General features: G+C 45.6%; 1 protein-coding gene across 1 annotated transcript in view; it reads right to left on the bottom strand.

Moving 5' to 3' along the window:
* HACD4 (3-hydroxyacyl-CoA dehydratase 4) overlaps positions 1-25,505 on the bottom strand; it is a 28,689-nt gene extending 3,184 nt beyond the window's left edge. Inside the window, exons 1-5 of the mRNA XM_081894873.1 lie at positions 25,351-25,505; positions 20,488-20,591; positions 17,730-17,857; positions 4,050-4,162; positions 1,123-1,229 (exon numbers count right to left, since the gene is read on the bottom strand). Coding sequence (XP_081750999.1) covers positions 1,123-1,229; positions 4,050-4,162; positions 17,730-17,857; positions 20,488-20,584 — 445 coding nt within the window. The 5' untranslated portion in view covers positions 20,585-20,591; positions 25,351-25,505. The remainder of the gene's footprint in view (positions 1-1,122; positions 1,230-4,049; positions 4,163-17,729; positions 17,858-20,487; positions 20,592-25,350) is intronic.
* Between the last annotated feature and the right edge of the window lie 1,915 nt (positions 25,506-27,420).

The following is a 27,420-nucleotide window of genomic DNA, read 5'->3' as shown; positions in this document are numbered from 1 at the left end:
GAGAATTTAGATATTTGAAATTCTGTCAAGATTTTTTTATATAATTTTTTAAATTCCATTTTCCCTGATATTACATCATAACAATCATTATTATTCAAAATTTCCCCATTTCCCCCGGACTTCCCTCAACCTCCTCCTCTGGTTTATTTCACCATAATATTATGCCTGCATATTGCCTTTCCCCCTCCTTTTTATATTTTAACTTATAAATTATATAGCTTTTGCTAATCAACAGAGAGACTTCGAAATAAGGACAAAAAATCCTTCAAGAAAGACTGGGAACCCTTTTCGGCCTGCGTGCAGAATCAATGTAAAGACTTGAACTGATTAGCAGGTTTTGAATAATCACAATTCTGTCAAGATATTTTAATGTTTAGTACACAATTAGCTTAGGGGACGTGGGTGGCACTGTGGGTTAAACCACAAAGCCTAGGACTTCCTGATCAGAAGGTAAGCGGTTTGAATCCCCGCGACGGGGTGAACTCCCGTTGCTCGGTCCCTGCTCCTGCCAACCTAGCAGTACGTCAAAGTGCAAGTAGATAAATAGGTACCGCTCCTGCGGGAAGGTAAACGGCGTTTCCGTGCGCTGCTCTGGTTTGCCAGAAGCGGCTTAGTCATGCTGGCCTCATGACCCGGAAGCTGTACGCCGGCTCCCTCGGCCAATAAAGTGAGATAAGCGCTGCAACCCCGGAGTCGGTCACGACTGGACCTAATGGTCAGGGGTCTCTTTACCTTTACGTTACCTTACACTTAACTATTCTGAATGAAAGTTTGATGGTGTTCCATCTCCTTGCAGCAGACTGTCTTTTCAGGTATTGCCGAATTGCTGCTCCCATTTTCCCCAGCCATTACTCATCCCGATTGGGGCTTGTGAACATTGGTTTGGAGATTGCATCACAAAGGATGAGAGCACATTTTGAAAGATAGCTCTGTTGCAATTTGCATCTTGCATTTGCAGCATTGCAAAGGGTCTGCTTTAAATGTTTGTTGAATTTTTTCTCCACCTCTTCTCACAAGTAAGCCCCTTTGGATCCAATGAGCATTACTCCTGAGCAAGTATGCCTAGGGTGGTAGCCTTAGAAATCAGGCAGGCTTCTTCACATGCCCTCCCTCTGCCGTTACCTTCAGCCAAAACCGACAGAGGATACAAAGGAATCCATAGCGTATAATGGAGCCACGTCAATTCTCGAAAGTATGTTCCTGTTACTGCCAGCATACAGTAAGTATATCTAGAATAAAAAGCAGGTGAAAAGAGGGTGAGCCACGTTCTAATTTCTCACTGCTGAAGATGCTGGTAGCTGAAGTCTCCTTTTAGTAACCAAACAATTAAACCCCTATGTTGCAAACAATTATCAGTAATATCCAAGGCAACACGGTGACCAAGTACAGTGGTACCTCAGGTTAAGTACTTAATTCTTTCCGGAGGTCCGTACTTAACCTGAAACTGTACTTAACCTGAAGCACCACTTTAGCTAATGGGGCCTCCTGCTGCTGCCATGCCACCAGAGTACAATTTCTGTTTTCATCCTGAAGCAAAGTTCTTAACCTGAAGCACTATTTCTGGGTTAGCGGAGTCTGTAACCTGAAGCATATCTAACCTGAAGGTACCACTGTACAACAATGCGATGTCAATATGAGCTCTTTATATAATCTATACAGAACATTGAACAGTATGAAATATATGAAATATGCACTCTCTGCAAAACCAAATAAACAGAAATCTTACAAATCTCTGAAAGTCCCAAAATATGCACTCTTGATGGATTCTCTTGAAAACATAGAACCATACTTATGTTTATTTGGTTCTATGTTTTTCAAGAGAATCCATCAAGAGTGCATATTTTGTGACTTTCAGAGATTTATAAGAAGTCTCCTTTTAAGCAGCAACTTGACTGCTGTGATAGCTCAGTTGGTAGAACTTCAAAGGTATCATTTCACCCATCCTGATCCCCAAAATGTGAGGAAGATGGGAAGCCAAAGAACAAGGGGAGCCATTGTTGTGATGCCTTCGAGATGTTACTGGACTCTATCGCCACAGCCATGTTTATTGGGACTTCACAGAGACCCAGTGTTGCTCTGTTGTATTGCTGCTTTGTTTGCAAGCTAAATCACACAACCCCAATCCAACTTGCATGTGGGTAAGCCCCACTGGGTTCAATAAGACTTACGTCTGAGTGAGACTGCGCAGTTAGCCATCTGAAAACTCCTTACATTATTTTCCCCCCCCCCAAAATTAACAAATAAACAATTCTACAACATTTCAGATTTGACAATTAGTCATTACACCTACGACTTCTCCTCCCTGATTCCCTCAAAAATTCAATTCACGCTGCATATTATTCTATACCTTCACCTTATCACAAAAGAAAAACAAAAAGTTCACCCCCAGTGCTGTTCTTACTCAAATCCTATTTGTGTTTTAACATATTTACACTGAGTTTTTACGTCTCCTACAAACATTTTCCAATCTCCTTCAAAATCAGTCTCTTTCTGATCTCTAATTTTACACATCAATCTTGCCGATGCTACATATTCTAATCATCTCAGCTGCCATTAAATGACCCACGAACTCTGGGGCTTCTGAAATGATCTTGTCCTCTCTCCCAGTAGGAAATAGACAGACAGGCAATGTCTGATTGTCCACATAAAAGATAACCACTCGAATCTCTAAGGGCTGCTGTGTTTGGAAGGCGAGAGCACCCACCTCTTTCCTCAAGAGTTCTACATTGCTTGAATTTACTAGGTAGTTGACTTGGTGGCCCTGTGCTTGCTTTATCTCTGTTGCTTCAGGTAAATAGCAGGAACCTTGAAAAACCAGTTTGCTCACATTTTTTGCTCTTCTGACAGAACTGTGCCCCCTTCTCTCAGTGCAGCCTAAAGCTGTGGCCTTCAGCTTTATCAGACCTGGGACCCACCTTTATCCCAAACAGGAATATGCAAACTAATTTATTAGTCTTCTTACCATATATACACGTATGGTGATAAAGTCGCTCTTGCAACCTGCCTTAGAGCAGGCTGTGATCTGGTTGGGGGACCCAAGCAATGGCCCAAAGCAACCAATTTAATCCACACGGTTTCTGAGTATCTCTCTCTCTGTTTCTAAAAATCTAGGTTCAGTGTTTAATCTAGGGAAGGGTGTGTACCAACACCTGACCAATGAGGAATTTGCCAGTAAATGGCAGAAAACCATGGCTAAAAAAGCCACCTCTATTGGTCTCTCTCTCTCCCCCCCCCCAACTGTATTACCAGGGTTATGAAGGTGCTCAAAAGATATTAAAGCAAAGATTATGGGATAATACACACAGTGACTTGCAATCTCGATCACACGCAGTCTGTAGTCCGCTGGCAGTAGGAGTACAATATGGGTATGTCTTTAAGTTAACATCTTACATTAAAAACATGACAGTACCAAATTATCGAAGGCTTTCCTTCTGCAGTCTTGAGAGGCGTTCCCTACCAGGACAGACTTTGTTCGTGTGCTCAAGACATCAATTCTATAAAACATATTTTGTTGCATTGTGCAAAATGTGAGCAAGCCAGGGCTGAGCTGATACTACCCTTGCTGGTACCTTTCCCAGGAAAATCAGAGGCTCACTATGTCAGGTTCCTACTGGAAGACCGGACAAATGCTAGAACATTAGCAGTGGCAAAGTTTTTATCGGTAGTTGCAAGAACAAATGATCCCTATATTCTGAACGAAATGCTTGTTTAACCCAGAGGTAGGCTGTATGAATTGTGAATTGTGTATTGCTTTGTAATGATTTGTTGGGTCTCTGGACCGTAATAAAGATTGATGATGAAAAATCTAGGAAAATACACAATTTGTAGACTGCAGCTAAAAGCAAGGCCAAAGCGATAAGTAATGCTGGGAGAAAGTGAGGGAGTGTCCACGCTTTGTCCTTTTTCCAATCTTCCCAAGATTTGCTTTTGCAGCAAAAGCAGGCCAGATAATGAAACTTAATTGCCTGCCAAATGTAGATATGGAAGTCCGAAAGAAAAAGCATTTGGTTTACTTTGGAGGGACGTGCATGTCTGTGTTAAGTTCTTACCTAAGCACATCAAGGAAACTCCAGAGGAAGAATAAGATGCACACAACACATTTTCCTTGAATTTCTTCTTGACTGACAATCACAACAAATAAGATGATGATTCTTTCTGCGATCTGGAAATGAGGAAAGAGCAGAGGATAAGTTGATGGGTTGGGTTCTGCTTCAGCAGCTGTAGCCTCTGGTTTTTGCGACGGGAAAGGTACGTGTGAGATTCTGGGTGCTTCTGGACGGATGGTATTTTGGGATGGGATTCAACCACATACTGGCGAAACCCATTTCCTTGATGAGGGATGAGGGCAGCAAAATGCCCTGGAAAGTGTGAGGTGACACTTGGCTCAACAGGACGCCATCTAACCTCCCCACAAACAAATCAGGAGAAATAGCTCATTAAATAGCACCATCTAATCTCCCAGCAAATAAAAATCAGGTTGAATGCTCAATAAACAGGTCATCTAGAAGCAGCCTGTTTTAAATGAAGGAGGAAAACAGCTCGCATGGCAGGAGCCGTGTTGCAGAAAGAATCAAGGCGATAGAAGCATTTCGTACAGATGCCCACACAGAGACAGTCACACATTCTGTGTTTTACGGCTGCGTTCTGTGGTCCTGCCTCTCCTACCTTATTCGCCACCTAGTATTTTATGCAAAAGCCTCTCTTTGTAACCACCTCTTTCCATATCAACCTACCCGGACCCTGAGATCGTCTTCTGAGGTCCTTCTTTGTGTGCCTTTTCCATGTGAGGTCCGGAGGGTGGCAACTCGAGAGCGGGGCCTTCTCTGCAGTGGCTCCCTGCCTGTGGAATGCTCTCCCCAGGGAAGTTCACCTGGTGCCTTCATTACAAACCTTTAGGCACCAGGCAAAAATGTTCCTTTTTAACCAGGCCTTTGGTTGATTTGATTGACATCCTATGCCCTTTTAAAATGTTTGGGGGGGTGCCTATTGGGTTGTTGTTTTATTATTATTAGGTATCTTGTGGTTTTATATCTTGATTTTATTCTGTGAGCCGCCCTGAGACTCCCAGGTATAGGGTGGTATATAAATTCAAGCAACAACAACAACAGCTGTTGCCCTTGGCCACTGGATTTGCATGCTCAGCAGACTCTCGTGATACCGTTGGAATTAATTTTACTTTGCATCCTTAAAGGTAAAGGGACCCCTGACCATTAGGTCCAGTCATGGACGACTCTGGGGCTGCTGCACTCATATCGCTTTACTGGCCGAGGGAGCCGGCGTACAGCTTCTGGGTCATGTGGCCAGCATGAATAAGCCGCTTCTGGCGAAACCAGAGCAGCACACACCATTTACCTTCCTGCCGGAGCGGTACCTATTTATCTACTTGCACTTTGAGTTGCTTTCAAACTGCTAGGTTGGCAGGAGCAGGGACCGAGCAACGGGAGCTCACCCCATCACGGGGATTCGAACCACCGACCTTCTGATCAGCAAGCCCTAGGCTCTGTGGTTTAACCCACAATGCCACCCGCGTCCCTCCTTATATACCGCACCTTATATTCCACTTATTATCAAAACAGTCCATAAGCAGGGTAGAAGAAATAGCCAGAATACTTCCCCCCTGCTGGCAACATATTAATCTATATGATGGAGTTAAAAGAATGTACTGCCAGATGAAACAATAAACAAGGTCCAGGGATATGATTCGTCAGTCACTTGCAAGGTGGGAGAAGGACTGGAGAGAGGTTGTCATCTGCTGCCATCTGGACGCCACCCCCTGCCATCTGCAATGACTTCTACCCGTCACCCTCTGAGTAAAAGCACCATCTGCTTCCTCTTGCCAAGACACATCAGAAGGTCGGCAGTTTGAATCCCCACGATGGGGTGAGCTCCCGTTGCTCGGTCTCTGCTCCTGCCAACCTAGCAGTTTGAAAGCACGTCAAAGTGCAAGTAGATAAATAGGTACCGCTCTGGCAGGAAGGCAAATGGCATTTCCGTGTGCTGCTCTGGTTTGCCAGAAGCGGCTTAGTCATGCTGGCCACATGATCCGGAAGCTGTACGCCGGCTCCCTCAGCCAATAAAGCGAGATGAGCTCTGCAACCTCAGAGTTGGTCACGACTGGACCTAATATTGGTCAGGGGTCCCTTTACCTTTACCTTTACATATGATGTTAATTTGGTGAATGAAATGGATGCATTTCATTTTATAAATTGCAGGTACAATCAGGGAGGTTCAGAATCAGGATCAAAGCATGTGAAAGGAGGCTTGTAGATCTTTCTTGTTCCAGGGAAAACATCCTGGCATCATTCTGAAGCTCCTATATTAGCTCTGAGCATAAAGGTCCCATCAGCTTGGGGGGTCTTGCTATTTTCCCCCTCCCTCACACAAAAAAGGAAGTTGTGTATCTTCCAGCACTTTTGCTATTTCAGATCCTCTAGTATTCAGCTGTAATTTTAGTAAACCACACTGGCTGTAACCACAAAACTATTAGATATACTAAAATGAAAAAATAAATGGATGTGTCAGTTTATCATTTTTTTGCTGGAAGGCAGGATTTCCTTTGTCAAATGACTTTGCTAGATGGAAAGAAATGCAAACCACTTCCTGAAGATAAAAAGGTTCTGGTCATGGAAAACTGATCAGCTTCTTAGCTTGCAGGACTTTCTGTAAACTTTCAACACATTAACAGCTGCCTGAAAGCGGGTGGGGACAGAGAGTGTGGTTGCAGCTGAAGAAAGTAGGCTTGAAACATGCATTCGGAGAACCAGCATTTCCCCTGAGATATGACCCTGGAGGAGTCTCCTCAACAAACCGCATAGTCTCAGCTTAACCTTCCTCATGAGGAGAAAATGAAGCAAGGCTTAATTGCAACTTGACAATGATGTGTGCTGGGCTGAGCTATATATGGCCGCTGAGACCATATAACACCGGTCCTGAAAGACCTTCATTGGCTCCCAGTACGTTTCCGAGCACAGTTCAAAGAGTTGGTGCTGACCTTTAAAGCCCTAAATGGCCTTGGTCTAGTAGACCTGAAGGAGCGTTTCCACCCCCATCGTTCTGCCCGTACACTGAGGTCCAGTGCCGAGGGCCTTCTGGCGGTTCCCTCACTGCAAGAAGTGAGGTCACAGAGAACCAGGCAGAGGGCCTCCTCAGTGGTGGCGCCTGCCTTGTGGAACGCCCTCCCATCAGATGTCAAAGAAATAAACAATTATCTGACTGTACAGGGAAGTTTTTAATGTTTGATGTTTTATTGTGTTTTTAATATTCTATTGGGAGTCGCCCAGAGTGGCTGGGGAAACCCAGCCAGATGGACGAGACATAAATAATAATAATAATAATAATAATAATAATAATAATAATAATAATAATTATTATTATTATTATTATTATTATTATTATTATTATTATTATTATTATTATTATTTCTAGAAAAAGAGGTGCCAGAACTCACCCTGAACGCCTCCCTTCTCTTATAATGGCAGTGGTGCCCACCTGAGACAGGTTGGTGGTCTGGTGAGTTCCAGCTGGAAAAAATGCCCTGGTGCTAGGGACTAAGATATGGTTACCAGATTTTTTCCAATGAATCCGGGACACTTTTTAAAAAATAATAATCATGCTGTAGTTGTTGACCTTTTTAAAGAAAAGGGTTGCCCAGAGTTCTTGACTTTTTTAGGGGGGGAGGACTCCAAAGTTGTCATCATTCTACCACTCAATGTATAAAAACTGAAGCCAGTTCTGGAGTTCTGACACTTTAGCTTGGCCAGAAAAAACAGAACAGAGGGTAGACCTTATGCAGAACAAGAGTACAATTAGTTTTCCATGGCTCCCCATAGGACAGTATAAAGTGTTGGCAATCTGGGCCCTGGTCGAAAGGGAGAGAAACTTGACCCTCACCCTGGGCACTGGGAGTAGAGGACAACTTAAGCCTCCATACCAATGCTAGACCACCAAGTGTTAGGCTATCAACCACTTAAGGGTATTGTGCAGCCACTGCTACTTGAAGGCAACCAGGAAGTCTAGAAGGGCATGACATGGAACCTACTGAAGATACATAGTGCAGATTCTGTCGTTGGAGAGCAAATAACAGCACCTAGGGTGCACAGGTGGGACACAATCCAGTGATGCTGTCTACCTGTGCCACTTAGGGCTAGGAGTCGGCTAGTACTTTCTTAGTATTTCCCGTGGCATTGCAGCCTCTCTTGTTGTTTTGGGACTGCATGGGTGAAGAAAAATGACTAAAGAAAGTTGACAATGTGGAGCCAAGGTGTGATGGCCTGGGATCGGACTCAGAGGCTGAACCTGAGGGATCCCAGCCTGCACAGGAGTCCCTGCCTCCAGAACCTGCTGAGCCGGGGCTGGGGCTTGAGCCTGAAGGGTCCTCACCTGTGCTGGATCCTCAGGTGCAGGCATCAGCTGAGTCTGCTCTGGCTCCTGAGGTGATGGAGGACCCATTGCCTGCAGGTGCTCCACTCTCAGCCCCTTCAGGGGAAGCTGAGGTTGCCTCTGGGTCCGGTAACCCTCCAGCCCCTCCTGAGCTGCAGAGGCTCAGGGCAGAGAGGCGGAGGGAACTAAGTTCCCACAGGAGGAGTGCTCGCCTCCAGGCCAGGAGAGGTGAGTCACCTGTGGACCGGGGCCGCCCTATGCCTCAGGGCAGATAAAAGCCAGCTAGCCCATCCCAGTCCCAAGTTGCGGGAACAACGTTGTTGGTAGCCTGTTCCTGCCTGAACCCTGTCCTGCTTCTCTGCCAGAGTTCCTGACCTCCCCCGACTCCCTGCCAGTTTTGACGGACTGCCTCCCTACTGCACCCTTGACCTCGGACTGGACTCGGACCTCGCCTCACGGTTAACCCTTGGGACCTGCACACAAGGGGTGCGATGTCTTAAATCTTGCTGTCTTTACCTTAACCTTTGAGAGGCCCCCACTAATGATGGTGGTGGTCTTCGTCTTCCTTGAAAGGCACACAGAACATTCTCAACTTCTGTATCTCTCTCTACTGTATGATTTCTGGACTTAAGAACACAGGAATCTAACTTAACACTGACTCAATCACTTCATCTCACTCAGTATTGTCTGCACTGAGCGGAAGCTGCTCTCCAGGGTTCAAGGCAGGAATGTGTCCCTGGTCTATGTCAGGACTTGAGGCCTTTTGCATGCAAGACCTGTGTTTCACCACTGAGCTACAGTTCTTCCCAAATCATGGGCCCTGGTCATCCAATGCTATTCTAGGTTACATCAACAGAAGAATAGAATCCAGATCAAGGGAATTCATAGTGCCACTCTATTCTGCTTTGGTCAGAGCCCACCTGGAATGCTGTGTCCAGTTTTGGGCTACACAATTTAAGAAGGATATTGACAATCTGGAAGGTGTGCAGAGGAGGGCAACCAAGATGATTAAGGGTCTGGAAACCAAGCGTTTCAAGGAAAGGTTGAAGGAGCTGGGTCTGTTTAGCCTGGAAAAGAGGAGACTGAGAAAAGATGTTGATAGCCATCTTCAAATAGCTCAAGGGCTGTTGTATGGAAGATGGAGAAAGCTTGTTTTCTCCTGCTCTGGAGGGTAGGACTCTTACCAATGACCTCAAGATACAAGAAAGGAGACTAAACATCAGGAAAAACTTTCTGACAGGAAGAGCTGTTTGACAGTGGAACAGTCTCCCACGGGAGGTGGTGCACTCTCCCTCCTTGGAGGTTTCTAAGCAGAGGTTGGATGGCCATCTGCCATGGATGCTTTAGCTGAGATTCCTGCATTGCAGGGGCTTTGACTTGATGACCCTTGGGGTCCCTTCTAACTCTAAAATTCTATGATTCTGTCTCAAGTGCTTTGAAAACAGAAAACAGACATCATACCCTTTTCTATGTTGTGGTTAGAGTAGCGAAAGAATTGGGGGCAGGAGGTCCCAGATAGCCAAGATCTCTCCTCCTCACTCCATATTTTGATTTATGGTTTGGCCCTGTAGAAATTACAGGCTGAAATGAGGGGCAAGATGAGTCCTGAGAGCAAAACCCTCAACCAATAGGGCTGTGTACACATTTCCTTTTTGGTGCTGGAGGAGACTCTTGAGAGTCCCATCGACTGCAAGAAGATCAAACCTATCCATTCTTAAGGAAATCAGCCCTGAGTGCTCACTGGAAGGACAGATCCTGAAGCTGAGGCTCCAATACTTTGGCCACTTCATGAGAAGAGAAGACACCCTTGAAAAGACCCTGATGTTGGGAAAGATGGAGGGCACAAGGAGAAGGGGATGACAGTGGACGAGATGGTTGGACAGTGTTCTTGAAGCTACCAGCATGAGTTTGACCAAACTGTGGGAGGCAGTGGAAGACAGGAGTGCCTGGCGTGTTCTGGTCCATGGGGTCACGAAGAGTCAGACACGACTAAACAACTCAACAACAACAACAACATATTTCCATTTACTCTTGCTCCAGGACACTCCCACCAGCATGTTTGGCATCTGTGTACACATGGCTTTACCCATAATGCAGAGCTATTCTGTAGTTTCAATCCAAAAGGAAAACTTACACCATGTTGACTCCGCAGTTAAGCGGAGGTGTATAAAGCTGAGACAGCCATTGCACATCCATGGATGACAGTTTTCTGAATAGGAGTTTTTGGGGGTGGAGGGTTGCAGGAGTGCAGAAAACAAAAAGGCATTCCTGCCATTTGTTTGGTGTGTACAGAAACCTGTACATGCAACTTGAAACACAGCAGGGGAAAAGAACCTCACTGCATTTTAGGATGCAAATGTTCACATAGCCTAGAGCAAAGAGATTTTTGCTTAAGTAATGAAAGGATGTGGTCTCTAAAGTTTTCCTCTGCTTTACTCTTGGGTCAAAAATAAATTTAAGTCCGAAAGCCCGTGCCCTTGCTTCCGAAAGCAGAAATTGAAAGCCTGTGCAGTCATTTTACAAAATGTAAACAAGGAGGTTTTCTTTTTCATTCGTGCTCTGTGGAATTTCCTCCTCCTCCTTTCCCCGCTCCCTCTAACTTGACAGCAGCTCAGTTTCTGTGAAATAACACAAGTTAATTCCATAGAAGACCAAAAAAAGTGCATTGCCAAATCACAGCTTCTCTAGGAGATCACAGATGTGTGACCATATTCTGCTCCAGACGGCAAAGAATTCTTTCCCTTGCTCCCCGAAGATGAAAAATTAAACCCAGACACAGTGTAATCCACAAATGACATTTTTTTAAAGGGGGTAAGATATAAACAAAGCAGTAAATGTATGACACACAGCCTTTCTTGTAGGGAGAGAAGGGGCCTTTCCGGAATCAGATCATGGAAAATCAAGGCCAGCCCAATAAATTTTGGTGCCTGAGGCAGATAGTCCAAATAGTTCTTGGGTGGCTTTAAAAGAGGATTAAACAAATTTAGGGAGAAAATTTGGCTATCAGTGGCTGCTAGCCGTAATGGCTGTGTTCCACCTTCACTGTTGAAGGCAATGTGCGTCTGCATGCCATTTTCTGGAAATTAAAAGTGGTGAGGATGCTGCTGCTTGTTAATTTCACAGAATCATAGAGTTGGAAGGGACCAGGGTAAAAGGTAAAGGTAAAGGACCCCTGGATGGTTAAGCCCAGTCAAAGGCGACTATGGGGTTGCTGTGCTCATCTCGCTTTCAGGCCAAGGGAGCTGGTGTTTGTCCACAGACCGCTTTCCAGGTTTTGTGGCCAGCAGGACTAAACCGCTTCTGGCGCAATGAGACACCATGACGAAAACCAGAGCGCATGGAAACGCTGTTTACCTTCCTGCTGCAGCGGTATCTATTTATCTACTTGCACTGGTGCGCTTTTGAACTGCTAGGTTGGCAGGAGCTGGAACAGAGCAACGGGAGCTCACCCCATTGTGGGGATTTGAACCACCGACCTTCTGATCAGCAAGCCCAAGAGGCTCAGTGGTTTAGACCACAGCACCACCTGCATCCTAAAGGGGCCATGAGAATCTTCTAGCCCAATGCTCTGCAATGCAGGAACCATTTGGTTGGTAACTGTAAGAACAGCCTGCTGCAATAGATGACTCAATGTGTTCATTCCTAGGAATGCTGAAAAACTCACGCGGCCTTCATGACCTCATATTATCTCTAAGAACAGTGTTTTCTCCTCCAGGTTCAGCAAAAGGAGACTTGCTCTTATTGGAGGGGGAAAGAGATTTTCTGACCCACCCCTTTCTTTCTTTACCCTCCCATACTCTTAGCAGCCTTCCCCAAGAGAGTGCCCTTGAGGTGCTTTCATCTACAACTCCCATAAGCTAGCACAGCCATCCTGACCGGGGCTCACAGGAGTTGTAGTTTCAGATCTCCGGAGGGCATCAGGTTAGCAAAGGCTGCTCTGAGCATCTTTATCTACTTGGCTTCAACCAAGACAATAGGACGCAACCCACACTAGGACACTGGGTACAAGAATTATCATCATCATCATCTAGAGCAGCGGTTCTCAACCTGTGGGTCCCCAGATGTTGTTGAACTACAACTCCCGTCATCCCTGAGCTCTGGCCTTGCTAGCTAGGGGTGATGGGAGTTGTAGTTCAACAACATCTGAGGACCCACAGGTTGAGAAAGGCTGATCTAAAGGAAGGCACTGGGTGGAGAAGCTGCACCAGATTTTGCTGTATCCTGAACTGAATCGGACCACTTTGAGGGGGATCCAGGCTTGGGCAGATTGGATCAAGATAGACCTGGTGTGACTGCAGGTTGTCAGGGGTGGGTGCATTGGGTGGGAAGGCTGCAGGGCTATGCTCTGCTGGCACGTTTCCTGCAAGGAATGACAGCTTTTCGGGTCATGTGGCCAGCGTAACTAAACCGCTTCTGGTGCAACAGAACACCACGACGGAAGCCAGAGCGCACAGAAACGCCGTTTGGTACCTTCCCGCTGCAGTGATACCTATTTATCTACTTGTTCTGGTGTGGTTTTGAACTGCCAGGTTGGCAGGAGCTGGGACAGAGCAACGGGAGCTCACCCCATCATGGGAATTCGAACTGCTGACCTTCTGTGCCCAAGAGGCTCAGTGGTTTAGACCACAGTGCCACCCGCACACATAGCAGAACTGGACCCTCCTGCTCAGGGCTGGATCCAGGGCTGGTTCCTGAGTTTCCTGGGTTGGCCCAGGGCAGCTTGGAGTGGAAGACAGTCCATAACTCCACTAAGCACTTCTATGCTCCATTTATTTCAGTGGGAGAGTTAACAAAGCCCCTGTTGTGAAGTTCTGGTTTCACACGGTCAGTCATTGTTAATATTGTCAATGCTTATTAAAATACAGATGTTCATTAAAATGTAGTTAAGGAAGCCACTGGTTGTTCCCTGCTATGCATTACAGAGGTCGCCGCTGCAGAGAGCCTCCACGAGGGACAGCCTCCTCACCATGAAGATGATGAGACGAGGACTTCCGGGTTAGCGCCATCGGCTAATGGCGGATTTCCTCCGAGCTCCGGAGGGAATCGGCTCTGTAGGATTTGGGTCTAGCCGCTGCGGTGACGCGGGGACCCTCAAAAATCACAGGCGGTGAGCCTGTGAACCTGGTGACTCGGCGGGCACCTTTTGCGCCCCCCGACCTGCGAAGGAGCCTTTTTACAGGCTTCGGAACGGGGGACGGGGTGAGTGGCTGCTTCTCCTATGGAGTGAAGCCGCATGCCATGGTCAGAGAGCGCTGACTTCTTCTTGTGAACAATTGGACTCTAAAGCAATAACCCGTGAGTACTACGGAAATTGGATTTCTAAAGGAAAACTTTTTTTTGAATTAGGCACGATCGGGGAAGGCGCAAACAGGAAGTCCGTCTCCCCGTCTTATAAATAATCTAAAGCAAGGACCAGCTAACTAAGGTGGAGAGAATTTTTTCCTTTTTATTGGGTAAAAGACATTAATTTCACGACTTGACAGTATAAGTAATCTTTCTGGAGGATAAGAGTCAATTTTGGGAGCTGAAGTGCCACCCCCCCGGCCCCGGGAGTGATCCGTGAGAGAGCCTGTTGAAGAGATACTAAAGAGTTTGACAGCTGTCAAATTAGCTGTCAAGACGGGAAAAGAGAACTTTGTTTCTGCTGTTTCTGCTGGTTATATCTGTTACAATTTTGTTACAATTTGTTGAAAACAAGGAAGAATTGATACAAACTAACTTGATTTTTGGATTTGAACTGGAAGGAATACTAAGTAACCAAAAGCCCTCTAGAGGGGTTTTTGGGACATTACAGGAATGGCTGAAGGAGGGGAAATTCAAGCTAAACTGGACAGAGTTTTTCTTCTCTTGGGAAAGTTACAAGGCCAAATTGATGTTTTGGCTACTAATATGGTAACTCTGGACTTAACAGTAAACAAATTCATTGAATTTGATAAGGACTTGACTCAGGAAGTTCATGCAGCTGGACAAGAGGAGAAACTTGAGAGCTTTGAGAGTGTGGAGAAAGAGATATATGTTGTTTCTGAGGGAAAGGAAGGAGGAGACGTAATGCCGCAGATGACAAAGGAGAGCCAGAGGCCTGACATGATGGCTACAAAGGAAAATAAGAACTTGATGACGAAAATCAGGTTTGAATTGGAGATTGAAGAATGGAGAGATTTCATTAAGTGGAGATTTGAAGACCTAAGGATTACAAAATTGATCAAGGTGGAAGTCGGAGATTTGGGGACATTTGGATTTGAAAGGAGCAAGAAACAAGATTTGGGCTCTACTTTTAAGTATGGATGTCTGGCTGGAAGAAACTTGGACCATATAGGGCCAGAGCTTCTCCGAGATTTGGCGCTTAATACTAAGGACTATAAAAAAAAACCGGCAGAGAGGAATTGAAAGAGAATTAAGGGCCTTGGACGTGAGATCTCCAGGCTGATAGTAGACCAAAACTGATGGACATTTGTTGGGGATTGAAACCGGGAAAGGGGAAGGGTGGGGTTTGGGAATCCAAAGGGTGTATAATTATAATACGTTCTTTCTTTTTAATTTCGTCATGTTATTAGCATGAAAAATTGGGGAATTCGTGGAAGGGAATTTGGGTCGACTTTAGAAAAAAGCTTTAAGATTGAGAATTAAGAATTGATGTACAAATATTGATGCTTATAAGGTAAAATGGGTTTTTTAAAATGAACTAAATATAAAAAGGTTAAGAACTGGGGATAAGAACTTGTTGAATTAACAAATTTGAATTGGAATATAAGAAGGGGAGGTGTGGGGAAGTCAGGGAAATATGTTATAGAAAAATAAGGATTGTAAATTGTATGTGTTTTTAATTTTCTCTTTTTTGTCTTTTTGTGTTTTGTTTTTGTTTTACGATTTTTTAATGTATTAAAGTGGAAAATTTCAATAAATATATTTTAAAAAAGAAGAAGAAGATGACGAGACTCCTGCATTTGAAGGGGGTTGGACTAGATTGCCCTTGGGAATCTCTTCCAACTGTGCAGTTCTGTGCTTCTTTAAAATGCTCTGTTCTATATCTCCAACACAGGGTTCGTGGACCTCCAGATATTGTTGGGCTCCAATTCCCATCAGCTCCAGTCAGCCTGGCAAGTGGTCGAAGATTATGGGATTTGTCGTCCAAAAACATCTGAAGGCTCCCAGTTTAGCTCTAATGGCGTTGACATTGCACAGGCTCTCCATATGCTACTATAACCCTAAATTCTGCTGAAACCAAAGGTACCAAAATGGATAGCGATGTGCTAAATGGTGCTATGCACTCTATGTGGAGCTACCTTTGAAGGTGACCCGGAAACTACAACTAATCCAGAGTGCGGCAGCCAGACTGGTGACTGGGCGCGGCCGCCAAGACCACATAACACCGGTCCTAAAAGACCTACATTGGCTCCCAGTACGTTTCTGAGCACAATTCAAAGTGTTGGTGCTGACCTTTAAAGCCCTAAACAGCCTTGATCCAGTATATCTAAAGGAGCGTCTCCACCCTATCGTTCTACCTGGACCAGTCCAGTGCTGATGGCCTTCTGGCGGTTCCTTCCCTGCAAGAGGTGAGGTTACAGGGAACCAGGCAGAGGGCCTTCTCGGTGGTGGCGCCTGTCCTGTGGAACGCCCTTCCAGCAGATGTCAAAGAAATAAACAACTATCTTACTTTTAGAAGACATCTGAAGGCAGCCCTGTTTAGGGAAGTTTTTAATGTGTGACATTTTAATGTATTTTTAATCTTTGTTGGAAGCCGCCCAGAGTAGCAGGGAAGACCCAGCCAGATGGGCAGGGCACAAATAAATTATTGTTGTTGTTGTTGTTGTTGTTGTTGTTGTTGTTGTTGTTGTTATGTTGTTGTTGTTGTTGTTGTTGTTGTTGTTGTTGTTGTTGTTGTTGTTGTTGTTGTTATATCCTATACAAGAAGTCCTACATGGTGCAGTGGCTGGAGTCACTGCCAAGTAAGAAGACCTAAGATCTCATTTGCTGCCTTGGGACTAAGATCCACTGAATCCAGGGCAACTTGCCGCTGTTTTTGTGGCTGCTGTTGTTTGCTGGATTGCACCCGACCAGTTCTCTGCCTTTCCAGTCGTGACTGAGCAGCAGGAGGGGTGTTAACTGGAAACATAAGCTTTTCTAATTTCTCTTTCACTAAAGAGGAAGGGTATATTCCTAAAATTCTTCTGAAAGGTCAGAACTCGTTCAGTCTTGTGGAATGTTGATCCTATCGCCCATCCTGAGTGTTCTAACAAACATGAACTTTACCCCGCAAATTCTTATTCCATTGAATGATTTGGCTTGTTGGTCTCTAGCCAGTATTTCAAAAGGTGGATTTGCCCAGTGGCTTACACGGGAGTAGCATGCTGGTATATATGCCGAGAGTGTGCATGATATTTGTCTAGTTTGTCATTCTTTTCAAAATATGCTTAGGCCTCTTTTTCTGCTAACCGGTGTTCAAATAGTCGCCCTACTGAATGATTTGGTAGAGTGGGAAAGCTGGGTTCAAATCTCTACTCAGCCAAGATTTAGGACCACGGGTGACCTTAGGTCAGCCCCCAGTTCTGGATTCTATCTAGAGTTGCTGTTCCATTCCTGCAACAGACTTCGGCTTGTGCTGTGGAAGTAACCTCTCTGCTCACCTGCAGAGCAGATTTTGGGGGCATGCAAGGAATGGAAAGGGAAATCCTCTTGCATGTGTGGAGCTCTGCTTCCACCAGGTTTGAATATAACCCTCTCTGTGATGCCCACATCACAGGTTGCTGTGAAGATAAAACAGAAGGAGGACCATGTACCTCACCTTCTGCTCCTAAGAGGAAAGGTGGTATATGCAGATAATAACCAAATCTCTGAAGTTGGCCACCTTGACCAGGACTGGCTCCATGTTTCTGGGGACCCTTGGGCACAGGATATCAACTGCCCCTTTTCCTCCTCAAACCACAGGCCTCCCTCCTGACCCCACCCATTTAAACTAAAACAAATTATGACAAATATTGCTCAAGAAAACACAAACTTTACTATTTTGCTTGTTTGAATTTTTTGTCAACTGTAAAATTTGAAGGTAAACACAAGGAGCACATACGATCTCTCTCTCTCTCTCTCTCTCTCTCTCTCTCTCTCTCTCTCTCTCTCTCTCTCTCTCTCTCTCTCTCTCTCTCTCTCTCCCTCTCTCCCACACACCTGCACTACTTCCCTCTTTCCCTTTCTCTCTTTCATACACATAGACCACACGCCTACCTTACTTCGCAAGGTTAGCAAATGTTCCAATTTGAGAATGGAATTTCTTGTAGGATTTAAACCCCCTAAACTGATGGCGATCCAAGTATTGACCCTTGACTCCTTTCATGCGATTATTAATTATGTGGTACCTGCAAAAGCCTCGGGAGAAAATGGTCTTCTGCAATGCTGAGCCGGATATGCAGAAGTTCCAGGATAGACGAAGATTGGCAAACCCGCATCACGAGCCCAATGGAATAGAAAGTATCTGCAACCGAATCTTCACCCCACAGGAAGCAAGAGAAAACATTGGATTATCATTCTATTGCAGCCTCTTCATACTGGGCTCTCCCACTCCCATTTATCATTAAGAGATCAGGGATTTAAAACGGCCGCTGTTTCCTGGCACTAACTGTGTTCAGTGGCATGGTACATTTTGCCAGAAGACACTGGCATCTTGACTGTGAGTCCTGGAGGACCTTTTCCCTGACTTGCAGATCTTTTCCCACCTGGACGGTAGGACCTGACTGACTCCAGCTACAAAAGCTGAGGCTGCTGAACAGACTCTTGGGCTGGGAGAGTTGTTGTTGTTTCTGTCATTGATATTAATTTTTATATCTTTATTTTGGATCTTATTGTGATTTATGTGGACAATGTGGTTGTGTACATTTCCATGTTTTATTTATTGTCATGATTACTTTTGTTATGTTTGTGTTTATGTATTTATTTTTCCATGTTGTAAGCAGCATAGAGCACGATTTTGGCAATGGAAAGGCAGCATACATGTGTTGCATACAATAAAATGTTGTGTGTGTGCATTCTGAACATGCTCCAACCACAACTGAGTGGCACAGTTACTATTTATAACAAAGAACATTGTGCAAGATCTTTTGCAAACTTTCTGAAGGGAAATGGGCTGTATTTAGGCAGTGACCCTTGTTTCCATGGAACAGTATTTGGGCGTTTTAATTTGCAAAAGGTGCAGAAAATTAGCACAGAGACAACCTAGAATCAGCGTTGCCTTATGTGTTTTGACTAAATCTCCAGACAATTCTAGACCAAAGACTAGACTCAAATAAATGTTCCCTTTGGATTTGCAAACTCTTTCTCTCTCCTGATGTCTTTCTTGTTTGGTAAACATCAGGTCACCGCTATGAAGACAGCATGTTTTGCGGAAACATGTGTAGATATGTGTGAGATCACATGTGGTCCAAGTAATGAGGTTGACTCCCCCCCCCCGTCTCTTTTTGTTATAAAATTTTGTTAAGACTTTCTCCAATACAATAAAGAACAAACTAAACTAAACCAAAAATAATAAAAAAGAAAGAAGAAAATAAAACAGAGAGAAGAATACAGCCTGTCTTCAGAGACACCACTAATTATCTTCTCCTACTCCATGCCCCTACAGGGGACAAGGGTAGTGCTGTGGTCTAAACCACAGAGCCTAGGGCTTGCCGATCAGAAGGTTGGCGGTTCAAATCCCCGCAATGGAGTGAGCTCCCATTGCTCGGTCCCTGCTCCTGCCAACCTAGCAGTTCAAAAGCACGTCCAAGTGCAAGTAAATAAATAGGTACTGCTCTGGCGGGAAGGTAAATGGCGTTTCCGTGTGCTGCTCTGGTTCGCCAGAAGCGGCTTAGTCATGCTGGCCACATGACCCGGAAGCTCCCTTGGCCAGTAAAACGAGATGAGCGCCGCAACCCCAGAGTCGGTCATGACTGGACCTAATGATCAGGGGTCCCTTTACCTTTTAAGAGGAAGAGGCAAGAAGGAAGGCCCCCGCCCCCAGCCACACAGCAGTTTAAATAGCATAGGGGAGAGTCAAGCATTTTCATATAACATCATTGGGGATAGCTCAGTCGGTAGACCATTAGACCCTAAATCTCAGTGTGATGGCCTGGGTATCTGATTCAGAGGCTGAACCGGAGGAATCCCAGCCTGCACAGGAGTCCCCGCCTCCAGGGCTGGCTGAACTGGGGCAGGGCCTTGGATCTGAAGAGCCTGCACCTGTGCCGGATCCTCAGCAGCAGGCACCAGGTGATTCCACTCTAGCTCCAGAGGTGATTAAGGACACAGTGCCTACAGGTGTGCCTCTCCCGGCCCTGCCAGAGGAAGGAGAGTCTCCCCCTGGGTCCAGTAACTCCCCAGCCTCTCCTGAACTGCAGAGGCTTAGGGCAGAGAGGCGGAGGGAACTGGTTTCTCCCAGGAGGAGTGCTCGCCTTAAGGCCAGGAGAGGCGGGTCTCCTGGGGGCCGGGAACGCCCCTGGCCTCAGAGAAGATAAAGGCCAGTCAGCCCGGTCCCAGGTTGTGGGAGCAACGTCGTTGAGTACCTGCTCCTGCCCGGACCCAGACCTGACCCTCCAGTGTTCCTGTCCCTGCCCGGCTTCCTGCTTCGGACCTCGCCCCGCTCCTTGTGAACTGTTTCCAGGCTAGTGATCCAGGACCGGACTTTGACTACGCCAACGGTAACCTTCCCCCCGGGACCAGCACACTCAGGGTTGTAGGTTGTGGGTTCAAGATTCCTGCATTGCAGGGAGTTGGACAAGATGACCCTCGTGGTCATTTTACAGTTCTATGATTCTATGAAATATCTAAACTTTTATATTTTTCAATGCAGCTGAAGACTGCTTATGTCTATAGCATACTGCACAATGTATTTAGATCATTAATTTCCACATTTCACAGAAGGGAACTGAAAGCTGACAGGCCTCGGTTTTTCTCAAGCCATTGGTGGATTCCAACCCAGCCCTCTAGCACTAGTCCTTCACTGTGGTTCCAGTTCACCTTACGCTTGTGCAGAAGAAATCCCATTTGTGGCCCATGTGTGTTGCTGCTGGCTACTCTCTGTCAGACCCCATTTCCATGGAAAGGCTGCTATTTGATCGATCAAATGGCAAAACAGCATAGACTTACCTTCCCCAAAAATCAGGAACCTGATGATCATATTGATAAATATCCAGGAATGTCCGCAGAACTGGATTAAATAATAGCAGAAGATGTAGGGGTTCATTGTGCAGCTGTAAAAGCAAGAACAGGGAATTCAAATACCAAAGCCTAACTGGAATGACAGGTAAAAAGGTAAAGGGACCCCTGACCATTAGGTCCAGTCGTGACTGACTCTGGGGTTGCGGCGCTCATCTCGCTTTATTGGCCAAGGGAGCAGGCGTACAACTTCCGGGTCATGTGGCCAGCATGACTAAGCCGCTTCTGGTGAATCAGAGCAGCACACGGAAATGCCATTTACCTTCCCACTGGAGTGGTACCTATTTATCTACTTGCACTTTGACATGTTTTCGAACTGCTAGGTGGGCAGGAGCAGGGACCGAGCAATGGGAGCTCATCCCATCGCGGTGATTCGAACTGCCGACCTTCTGATTGGCAAGTCCTAGGCTCTGTGTTTTAACCCACAGCGCCACCCGCGTCCCTGGAATGACAGGAGCAATGGGCATTTTGCTACTAGACCATATTTAGAGCTCTCTGTTGGCCAGACAAGATACACCTAGGAAGAAGATAGAAAAGGGATCGCATTGTTGGCATCGCATTTCAGAACCTTGGAGCAATCTCTGTAAAAGGGAATCGAGCACTGATGGGACCCACTCTGCTTTGTTCAACTACCACTTTGCTTGGTGGCCATGATCCAGAGAGCCTTGCATGCAGAGTAATCCCCTTGCCTGCTCCTCATCACAGAGGGAGGCAGGTCAGCGCAAGAGGATGCCAAGGTCGTTTTCTACCACTCTGTACCCTTTTAGAGCACCCATGAATGCAAGCAGCCATAGGCCACTTTATTGCCACTGGTGCGCTCTGTGGAACTGAGCCGGCCAAAACAGTGGTGTTATCACTGCCCTTCATATGTGGGCCTTTTCCCGTCACGGTGGTGGGAGCAGCACATAAAACAAACCTAAAAATGACTGTACAAAGCTACCCATTCGGCCATTACAGTGGTACCTCTGGTTAAGAACTTAATTCGCTGTGGAGGTCTGTTCTTAACCTGAAACTGTTCTTAACCTGAAGCACCACTTTAGCTAATGGGGCCTCCCGCTGCTGCTGCGCAGCCGGAGCACGATTTCTGTTCTCATCCTGAAGCAAAGTTCTTAACCCAAGGTACTATTTCTGGGTTAGCGGAGTCTGTGACCTGAAGCGTCTGTAACCCGATGTACCACTGTATAGGCCAATGAAAATGGCATTTAACATTTCAGTTTTTACCAGGTGGAGGCAAAGCAATAAGGAGGAGGGCAAGATTCGCTCCCAACATCAAAGGTCTGCCCCCAGATATAGTCAAGATTAAACAACATTTTAAGAGGGCTTCTTGCCATTATTTTCTTTTTATGCTCCATGACAGAACAACATTATAAACAGTGTCAAACAGTCATTTTCTATTTCCCCTCTTTAAGCAAAGAGATTTGCTTGGCATGGTTTCTATTTTTTATTATTATATTCATTGCAAATATTTAGATACTATTTAATGCCAAGACAGTATATAAGTGGTTTAAGAAAACATGACAGAAAGATAGAGATAGAATATGATATGACATGATGATGTGAGATACATCTATATCGATATGCAACAATGAAACTGAAAAACTGCAATACCAAATAAATCAATAGAAATCTCCCCAAAGCCAAAACAAGGCAATGCCAAGCGAACTAACTGAGGTTGACCTGTTTGTTGAATTTGCTATGGCATTTTCTTTCTTTCCTTTGAATAAATTGTATTAGATTTTATAAAGAGAGAAACAAAGATTATCTCTTTAAATCCAAACCAAGATGTTTATCTAGGTAAAATAAAAATATAGATCCAGAGGAAAAGAAGGGAAAGAAAGAAAGAAAGAAAGAAAGAAAGAAAGAAAGAAAGAAAGAAAGAAAGAAAGAAAGAAAACTCATCCATTCCAATATAACACCCAGCCTGACTGCTTTCAATATGTTTGCAACAGAAGCAGGAAACTTGATTTTAAGAAATTGTATTAAGTTAAAGTAACTTGGTTGGATTTGTAATAATTAGGAAAATTTGGAAAATTAATAAAAATAATAAGAAAGAAAGAAAGAAAGAAAGAAAGAAAGAAAGAAAGAAAGAAAGAAAGAGAACTTCCAAGTCTTCGTCTGACAGCTATATAAACATCATTGAACTCACCCACTCCAATATAACACCCAACATGACTACTTTCAATAAACCAACAATATCTTCAGGAGTTTGTTATGGCATTTTTTCTTTCTTTTTTAATTCAAAATTATAACAAGACATATTATCCAAAAACATATCATAGTTGTTTCCCACCCCCCATTTTTCCTCCCTCCCCCTCCCACACAAAACCCACCCACTGCCCGACTTCCCTCAGTTCCAGTCTTTGGTTTCTCTAAAAATGCTGTTTTCTGCATGTTACAAAGTTGTATAGATCCTCAAACTATTTAGCTGATTATTATCAATAAAAAGTTTTTGAATGTTTATTCAAAACCTGCCAAGGAGTCCAGTTCGCTTTGTTGTGTCTTCAGATACTTTGTAAAGGGTTCCCATTCATCCTTAAAGTCACAGTTATCCTTGTCTCGTAGCTTATATGTTGTTATGGCATTTTCAAGTGGCTTCACTTACTTTCTGATAAAAACATAAGATGGTCAGTGATGGGTCGGGTCAGTGACCCATCTGCCCCAGGGTCCTGTTCTCACAGTGGTCAACTAGATGGTCATGGGAAGTTTCCCAGCAACTGGCGTTCAGAGGCTGATTGCCTCCGATAGTGGAAGCCGTTCTACATACAGCCAAAGAACTTACAAAGGGGTCTTCACACATCTCTCGTGGCAAAGAAAAAGATGTCGTGGCTTCTCTGCAGCACACTAAAGGTAAAAGGTCAAGGACCCCTGGACAGTTAAGTCCAGTCAAAGGCAACTATGGAGTTGCAGCACTCATTTCACTTTCAGGCCGAGGGAGCTGGCATTTGTCCACAGACAGCTTTCCAGGTCATGTGGCCAACAGGACTAAACCACTTCTGGTGCAATGGGACACCGTCACAGAAACCAGAGCGCACAGAAACACAGTTTACCTTCCTGCCACAGCAGTACCTATTTATCTACTTGCACTGGCATGCTTTCGAACTGCTAGGTTGGCAGGAGCTGGGTCAGAGTGTCAGGAGTGTGTGCAGGAGCCAGGCCCTGTGACCAGTAGGACTTCGCAGGACTGGAGCCTTCCTAATTTTGTTCTGAGGAGGCAAGGCGTGGCCGCACAGGTGAGGCAAATTCACAGCACCTGGTGGCAGGAGCCGGGAAGGGATATAAGGTCAGTATTTCCCTTTGGCTCTTTGCCACAGCAACACGTTTCCTGCCTTGGGCTTCTTGCTTCCTGATCCTCAGACCTTGGCTTCTTGACTCCTTGCTTCCTGACCCTCAGACCCTTGACTTCTTGACTCCTTGCTTCTTGATCCTCGGACCCCTGACTTTGTGACTCCTTGCTTCCTGACCCTTGGACTCTTGGCTTCCTGATTCCTGGTTTCTGGACCCCCGTTCCTGCTCCCACCCCACCATCTTGCCCCCGGTCCTGACGTCCCCTGCCGGGACTTCGATCACCCATGAACCGGACCATGACACAGAGCAATGGGAACTCACCCTGTCACGGGGATTTGAACTACCAACCTTCTGATTGTCAAGCCCAAGAGGCTCAGTGGTTTAGACCACAGTGTATCACTGGCTTAAGAAAGATGCACAAGGACTTCTGACAATTGTAAGATACCACACCAAGGTCTTCATAATCTGGGATAGTAGACAGTTCGCAATGGTCTGAGACATGTTGCTACCCAAAGCAGGAAACTGCCTCGTTCCCTCCTACATAGGACGAATACTTTGAAAAGTCTTGCTGCCCCATTTAGTTATCTATTCATGCTTTTATCTATGGCCTCATCCCCATCTTGTAATGGTTATAGGGGTTGCTTGTGCGTAAGTTGCCGCCACTCCTGGCTAGGTAGCCTGGTTAAACCTTTCCTGGCTGGACAGCCCTTCACTTCGTGGCTGTTTCAGTCGCTAGCAGAATCCGTCAGTGGGCGTTTCTTGAACCTCTTCCAGCAAAGAAGTTCTTTGACACCAAGTCTCCGCCTACTCTCCCTGCGCGGATGGGTGGGTGTGGTGGGTGTGGGCAGTGGAGGACCCATGCTCTCCCCGCTGGTCTCCGGCGAGGAGTCCTGGAGCCCCCTCGCCGATTCCCCCATCTGCCCCCCCTTTATCCCTGGTGTTACGCTGATTTCCTTCCCCAGCCGATGAGCTGCCTCTCATTGCTGTTCACCCCCCAGTTTGTCCCAGCTCCGATGGCAGTTCCCTGACACCTCTGAAGCAGCTTCCTTCACTTTGCTTCCTGGTGGGGAGAGCTGGTTCCAAGTGGAGACTTCTCTGAGGTCCTCTCTTTCAGACTAACTCACCTCCCATGGTGGTTGCAAGGATAAAACAGGGCTTTGCCCACATGTCCTGGCCTGAGCTTATAGTCGGATGTGTTGCACTCCACAGGAGATCTCAACACCCCCACCAGAAAGCAACGCTTGCTGTCCTCCTGAGCCCCTGAGATCAGGTTCCTCGGTCCTTTTCCTTGATCTCGGTGCCAAAATGCAGATGAAGCAACTCTCCACTGAAACCAGAAAAGAGGAACTGCCCTTCCTGTTCAAGGCGAGCTTATTGGAATGAAAGCCTCTGTCTGGTACATTGGACAGCCTCTGCCTTCCCCACGGCAGCAAGAGGACGCTGAGGAGATTCCTGCCTAGAAGACAGCTGGCTCCCAGCATGTCATTGCTTCTACCATCCTGGCCTTACCTTGGTTCAGTTGCCCCTGCTCCAGCTGCTCAAGCGAGCCGAGATCTTCTGAGCTGTCTGTGTGTGTTCCTCTTCCTCACAGCTGCAACAGCTGGGCTGAGCCCAGAGAGATCTCCCCTCCTCTTTGCCTTCCCTTCTTCACCACGTCAGGCCAGCATTGCAACACACACACACACACACACACACAGAGAGAGAGAGAGAGAGAGAGAGAGAGAGAGATACTTTCTGAAACAGCAACCAAGTTCAGCAGCGAAAAAGGTTTGTCCTGTTCCAAAAGGCACGTTCCAGAGTTGCCAGGAAGTTGCTGATAATGATGGAATTCAAGAGTCCTTCGTGGAAATACGTCCCTGGAATTGTGAAAATCTGCCCAACAGATAGGCTGCTTAGAAGTCAGGGCTGGTCTTTGGCATTCCCTTTCCATTCTGCTCACCTTTTAAATACCTTGGGGTTTTCCTTTCGTTTTAAACTGCGCTTGGAGCCCAGTTCACAATTTGCATATGTGGCGTCCCTGTGATTTAAGCTATTTCAAATTTTAAAAATAGTGTGCATGCCTCAGACACATATCATGCCCTCCCACATTTCTCCGATGAAAATAGGGAGTCCTATTTAATAATAATAATAATAATAATAATAATAATAATAATAATAATAATATTGATACCCCACCCCTCTGACTGGGTTGCCCCAGCCACTTTAGGCAGCTTCCAACATATATACAAACATAATTAAACATTTTAAAAACTTCCCTATACAGGGCTGCCTTCAGATGTCTTCTAAATGTTGTGTAGTTACTTATCTCCTTGGCTCAGGATGGAAGTCACATAACTCCATACCCACCAACATTTCTCTGATTAAAACAGGGATATCCTGTTCCGGGATCAACTCAGAAACCAGGATGGCATCTGTAAATCTGGGGCTGTCCCTGGAAAATAGGGACTCTTGAAGGGTCTGACATATATTAATGCAGCACCAGAGTACAGGTTCATGTCACCACTTTTACAAGTGAAAATGAACTCCTTGTGCTATTTGTCTCAGCTGTTGTATGGCTGCTCCTTGGGAGGACTTTGGTGTAGCCCTCCAAGCCTAATACCCCATGCGATCCCCTCAAATGCCTGCCCCAAACCCAGACCGAAAAGGCAGCAAATGGTTAATATTCTTGTATTTTTACTACTATGATGAGATAGCGAAGCAGCCGTGAGTTGTTGTTGTCGTTATTATTATTGCTTTTTTGCAGCTGGGATTCACCTGAACTCAGTTCTGGCACATCTCAGGTGGGTGCCATCGCCATTTTAAGAACACAAGGGAGGAATCCATTGTGGGTTCCAGCACCTCTTATTGTAGAACAATAGCACTCCTCCTTCTCCTCCTTCTCCACCTCCTTCTCCTTCTTCTTCTTTATTAGATTTATGTATTGCCCTTCATCATAAGACCTCAGGATAAAAATAAGTAAATACTGTAGTCTTATCCTATTTTTAGCTTTTTATTGTATCCCTTGTAAACTGCTTAGAGACCGTTGTAATTAAGCAATTGTTTAAATAAATAATTTAATTTCTATGTGCCAGATGAGCTCATTTCCACCAGCAAGCATACCGCTGTCCTGTGTCGGCTATTGGCGAGGACAGTAAATAGCTATTGTGTCCACTTGATGATTGCTTGGACTGGAGAATTGAGAAGATGTGCTCTCTTTTTGTGTGTGTGCAATTGGAAGAACGTTGCGAGCGCTTAGGTTCCATTCAACTCAACAGCTGGATTCCCACTAGTGTTTCCAGGTCTCCTATCTTCAAGAAGGAACTCTCTTGGTGAGTGCCAACAGGTTGTTGTTGTTTAGTTGTTTAGTCATGTCCGACTCTTCGTGACCCCATGGACCAGAGCACGCCAGGCACTCCTGTCTTCCACTGCCTCCTGCAGTTTAGTCAAACTCATGCTGGTAGCTTCGAGAACACTGTCCAACCATCTCGTCCTCTGTCGTCCCCTTCTCCTTCTGCCCTCCATCTTTCCCAACATCAGGGTCTTTTCCAGGGAGCCTTCTCTTCTCATGAGGTGGCCAAAGTCTTGGAGCTCAGCTTCAGG

Source organism: Podarcis melisellensis (assembly GCF_964234715.1).
Source record: "Podarcis melisellensis genome assembly, chromosome: 17".
NCBI lineage: Eukaryota > Metazoa > Chordata > Lepidosauria > Squamata > Lacertidae > Podarcis > Podarcis melisellensis.
The sequence above is the reverse complement of the archived record's forward strand: the minus strand, read 5'-3'. Positions and strand labels throughout refer to the sequence as shown.